Source organism: Saprolegnia parasitica (assembly GCF_000151545.1).
Source record: "Saprolegnia parasitica CBS 223.65 unplaced genomic scaffold supercont2.441, whole genome shotgun sequence".
In the NCBI taxonomy this organism is placed as follows: domain Eukaryota; phylum Oomycota; class Saprolegniomycetes; order Saprolegniales; family Saprolegniaceae; genus Saprolegnia; species Saprolegnia parasitica.
This window is the reverse complement of record NW_012156835.1, coordinates 1-5,160: the sequence shown is the minus strand read 5'-3', so window position 1 is coordinate 5,160 and position 5,160 is coordinate 1. Positions and strand designations below refer to the sequence as shown.

The 5,160-nt window shown below is 54.8% G+C and overlaps 3 protein-coding genes across 3 annotated transcripts; 1 reads left to right on the top strand and 2 right to left on the bottom strand.

Annotated features, from left to right (window-relative positions):
• Positions 1-1,090: 1,090 nt before the first annotated feature.
• On the bottom strand, positions 1,091-2,033 carry SPRG_16786 (hypothetical protein; the record flags this gene model as incomplete). The annotated part of the gene is made up of 1 exon (XM_012356348.1): positions 1,091-2,033. One exon carries the CDS (start codon positions 2,031-2,033, stop codon positions 1,146-1,148), a length of 888 nt encoding a protein of 295 aa, XP_012211738.1. The 3' UTR covers positions 1,091-1,145.
• Positions 2,034-2,567: 534 nt separating this feature from the next.
• Positions 2,568-2,887, bottom strand: SPRG_16785 (hypothetical protein; the record flags this gene model as incomplete). The annotated part of the gene is made up of 2 exons (XM_012356347.1): positions 2,568-2,822; positions 2,885-2,887. The coding sequence occupies 2 exons, from the start codon at positions 2,885-2,887 to the stop codon at positions 2,568-2,570; spliced, it is 258 nt and encodes an 85-aa protein (XP_012211737.1).
• A 1,936-nt stretch (positions 2,888-4,823) lies between these two features.
• Positions 4,824-5,089, top strand: SPRG_16784 (hypothetical protein; the record flags this gene model as incomplete). Its single annotated transcript, XM_012356346.1, has 1 exon — positions 4,824-5,089. A coding segment is annotated over one exon (266 nt), but the record flags the coding sequence as incomplete, so codon positions are not given.
• Between the last annotated feature and the right edge of the window lie 71 nt (positions 5,090-5,160).

Sequence of the window (5,160 nt, the reverse complement as noted above, 5' to 3'; positions counted from 1 at the left end):
AGAGGATTTTTCTGCAGCCCCGTTGCACGTCATGCAGCGCTGCAACTCGATGCCCGCCAAACAAATGCAACTCGTTCGTCCTGGACGTCTAATCGGTTAAACACAGTAGAACTCTAGTGGAGACAGTCAGCGGGACCTCTCCACCTGGACCCGGTATTGTCGCTATAGAGTCGTGATGCGACTTGTGGTGACGCCCGCGGTTGGAACTCAAACACAGTGCGAGGGGAGCGCCGTCTTCCAGTAAGCAGGCAGTTGTATTGAGTTACCCCGCAGAGCCAAAGATGAAAAGTGAGTCCGGGCGCTCAGGCGCTCGACTCAGATCCGAGAACACTGGATATCTGCAGCTATCCACTCGGTCTCAGTATGTCATATACTGTGACCGTTGGTCGCATACAGTGGTGGGGCACTGGGTGTGAACCTAGCCCACGTCAACACCACTAGGCCGGGACAAGGCGATGTGTGTTTGCATGTTTAGTCCTACGGGAGAAGCCCGTTGATATGGGACTGTACGTCCTTTGGCAGCAGTCTGTAGACGTAGCTTAGCTGTCACTTTCCGTTCTGCTTCATAGTACACTAGCCGGTGTTTAGGGAGTACGGCCTCCCTCTGTCTGGTGTTTCACGTTTTGGTTGTTGCCAGGGAGCGGAATCGGTCACATATACACACTCCCATATATGGGCAGATTCAAGTCTCTGCTATGACGGCTACTCCAGCTATCCATGCCATGGGAAAGGCATGGATCGGCTTGCATTGGTTCGGACATGGCTTCAACCAATCGTCCAGACACAACAGACTGGACATGGTCGGCAACGCGGCCCTGCTCTCCAGTGCAAATGTGTGAGTAAAATCAAGGGAAATAAATTACACTTGTCCCGTGGTAAAATTAATTGCGTGGCACTATAGGACCTTCCCTCCTCGGACGAAACACTTGGTCCATCGAGTAGCACAACAAGCATAGCCAAAGAATGGTGCCGTTCGTTCGGTCGCATTCCCTAATGTAGACTCTGCTGTTGTTGTCATATCCGTCGTCTTCGAGAGGGACGTATATGAACGTTAGGAGGTGAGTGCATGATGCACACAAGACCTTTGAAGTAGTGGATGCATGACTGCCATACTCAGTAGAGAAAGAGAAGAGAAGCTAATTGTACTAGAACGGAGGCGGGTTGCGGTTGTGACGGCTCCGACGCTCGACCCACGCGCCTCGTAGGATCGGGTTCAACTCAAGAACCAACTCGGCGGGAAAGCGCCCAGGAAGGGCCGTGTCGTCCGGCAGCGCCAAGAGACGATGACTATCCATTCGTACGGGCGTGTCGACTGTGATCGGGATCGGCTCGACGAGGGATGGATCTGGTCCTTCAAGCTCGTTGTTGGTGATCGAAAAAAGCTTGTACTCGCGCACTTCCATGTCGGGCGAGACGTAGACGCAGAGCACGTAGCGCAGACCGGGAAAGGTGCAGTATCGCACGACCTTGGCGTTCATGCTTCGCCAACCTTGGGAGACGCCGACCTCGACCTTGAGCGTATGGAACTCGCCCCAGCGAAGGTCGAGGGGCCAATCGGGAAAGATGGCGTCAGTCTCCATAGCAGGACCGTAGCTGCAGTCGGGCGATAGCTTGGGCAGCTTGCTTGCCGCTGGTTCGTGGGTCGTGTCGACGTACGCGTCGCGGCGCCCCTTGAGGACTCGATGGTTCGTCCCCGTGGCCTCCGGTCTCGTGGCCTCCTTGATCGCGTCGTCGATGCCATCCGCAATGCTAGCGTGAAGACCACCGCTCATCTCGATGAGGTAAATCGAGTTGCTTCGAAGCTCAAAGTAGCGCGACTTCATCGCTTGGTCTTCCGACTCGACGTAGCGTTCCCAGTCGGCCTCAGTCGCAGAGCACACCAGGAAGCCGTCGTTATCGATCATGTCGAGGGCAGCCTGCACGTCATCCCAGTCCAGAGCCTCGATGGCTTGGTTGATGCGCTTCACTGGGTCGGCGCGGGGGGCTGGCTCGGCGCCCGTCGTCGTCTTCGTCGAGCACGCTCCGGCGACCATGTTGGCAACTGACCAACGTTGGTCTCAAAATCCGGCATCCGGATATTAGGAGATCTTTATCCGGTAAAATACAATTTATATATTCTTGCTACAATTGTAGTATTACACTATTGTGGCTCGCTGCTCAGTGCTCGCTGCTGGTGAGTAGTTGTACCATGAATATTTATGACCTTGGGAGTACTAGGCTTCGAGCGCAATTCCAATTGTAGACTCTGTGCCTACTGTTGTTGTGGTCACCTCGGTCTTCGTCCAAAGGGCTCGAGATTTGTGTGAAAATTATGAGATTGAATCTACTAACATTACCCGCCATTGCAAGAGGTAGCGGATGCAAAACCCGTGTTCGTGGCTCGAATCGTTGGATAAAGAGAAGCGAAGCTAGTTGCACTAGAACGGGGGCGGGTTGTGGTCGTGACGGCCCCAAAGCTCGACCCATGCGAGTCGTAAAATCGGGTTCAAATCGAGAACGACCACGGGAATAAAGTCCGGAGGAAGATTGTGGTTGTCTGGTAGCGCCAAGAGACGATGACTATCCATTCACACGGGCGTATCGGCTGTGATCGGGATCGGCTCGACGAGGGATGGATCTGGTCCTTCAAGCTCGTTGTTGGTGATTGCAAAGAGCTTGTACTCACGGACGCTCATGTCGGGCGAGACAAAGACGCAGAGCACGTAGCGCAGACCTGGAAAGGCGCAGTATCGCAGCACCTTGGCGTTCATGTTTCGCCAGCCTTCGTTCACGCCGACCTCAACCTTGAGTGTATGGAACTCATTCCAGCGAAGATGGGCCGGCTTGATGCGCCAATGTGGCGCGCAGGGCCAAAGGAGGTTTAAGCGGTCGAACGCCGCCCTACCATTGGCTATCAACAGGCTTTGGTATCCGGAGGCATCTTGACCGGGATCTTGTCGTGCGAGGAAGACATTCGATTAGCTAAAATTCAACGTATTGACAGTCTGACGGGGTTCGAATTGGCGACACTATAAATCACCCACACGAGCTGCGTGGCTGTTGTTCCTTTTTCTAATCTTTTCCTCTCCTTGTGCTCTAGCCTTTTGCCACCTTTTTGCCCCATTGTTGGAGAGCGTTTGCTACCGTTGTGCTGATCCTTTATCTACGGTTTGCCACATTTGTAACCCTTTCCCAACCGTTTGCAATTTTTTTGATACTGACTTGCTACCGACTTGTTGATCTCTGCCTACAGCCTAATATTTCGCTCGCCAACGCGTTCAAGCCGTGGCAACGGTATCATTGATGGTCCCATTGGCTATTACAAGGTTTACTTTCGTATCCGGAAAAGGGTTGACAAGCCAACGGGATGCTTTGCTGTCAGCAGCAACAAGTCGGAACCTTTTCCCACGGAGCGCCTCCCACATTTCATAGAAATTTTTGACAAACCATGAGCACAACGAGCACAACGAGCGTCAAGCCAACCGCTCGTGGCTTCGTGGACCCCGCGCAATCGAGACTCTGGACTGGCAAGCTCGTCGGAAGATCAAGTGATGAGTGCGAGCTTTTTGGAGCATCGAAACAACTCGATTTACATCATCGAGCTTGGCACGGGTCTTCATGGCGCCATTGCGGGTGGCATCGAGCGCTGCATTCTCGCGGCCATGGGAACAGGCGAGAAGAAGGGAATAAAACAAAGTTTATTTCCTTGGGCGAGAAGGACATCGCGGCGCTTCGACGCCACTGAGCAGCCTGTGGCCAACCGACTGCCACAGCTCGCGCCCGACTGCAGCTTTGGCCCTGCACACAGCGTTGGTGTCGTCAAACCTCTCCACCTCCGCTGGTACGAATTCCATACACGCAAGGTTGAGGTCGGCAGTCCCCGTCTGACAACGTAGGAGGCCAATGAATAGCAAAGGTATACTATACCATTATGAATAGGGACCGCGATGACGACACCTAAATATGTGGGTACAATAGTGTCAGAACGGATATTTTCTTCTACTAGTAGTACGCATACTCGCAAGACGTCGACTGATTGACGGGTGCGAGTCAACTGACTTTGCACTACGCATCACGACATCCAACCAGATGCTGAATCGTATGTGGCACACGTCATCTCGATGGCCAGTACTATAATCCGGACAACGCTGCACCAGGCAAGGACCAAAGGTGGGAGAGAGGCTCACGACGACTTGGCGCTAGACTCGGACTTAGCTCACTGGACTTAGCTTAGGTTGCGTGCTCGACAAGCTCGAAGACGAGAAGAAATCGACTCGAGAAGCAGCGAGGAGGGTCGGAATTTCCAAATCGCATCGGCAACCTGAGGACACTAGCATAATAGCTGCCGCCTGTGCGTGCATGGACAGAGCGTGCTTCTTCCTGGCCTCACGCTTGGCGGAGTGATAGACGCCCAGCCGGATCCGCCAATCACAGGCGCATAAAAGTATCTTGACCGAATTTAGGCCAATCCAATCCAAGCAAAAGTATCAATGTGGCTGGACGGAGTCGTTGGTTTGTGGGCTTGCAGAATCAAACACGACAACTCATCACAACGCGCGCATGGATGCGCGCGTGGCATTTTCCAATCGCACGGTCGAATGGGCTGTACCCACAGCATCCTGACCCGTGACGACGAGACGGTGCGGCAGCGGGGGGCGTCGGCACCCGCCTTGCCGCAGCCCTCGCTGCACGTGCCATCGGTGCATGGATCCACGCGTGCGACGGTGCGCAATTCCGTGCATAGCGCCGACTGGGCCGACGCGGATACGCTGGACCCGCTCCAGATCGCCTACTACATTCCGCCGCAGAACGTCACGCGCGTCCGAGCAATCCCGTCCTCGTACATGAAGACCGAGGTGGGGCACTGGCTCGGCCGGCCTGTGCTGCTCAAGTCGGTCGACACGACAAGGTCCGACGACGAGCAAGCGCGCATGCGGCAGAGGCTCACGGCCGAGATCCAGTCGATGGCGCGCATGGACCACCCCAACATTGTACAGTTTCTCGGGTTTTACATCACGCCGAATCGGGACGTGTGCTGCATCACGGAGTTTGCCGAGGGCGGGACGCTCCGCCACCTCCTCGACAACCGTAACGTCTTGGAGCGGCTCACGTGGGGCCTCGAGAAGATCGCACTGGCCATTGACATCGCATCGGCGCTGGCTGCCATGCACGCGCTAAAGC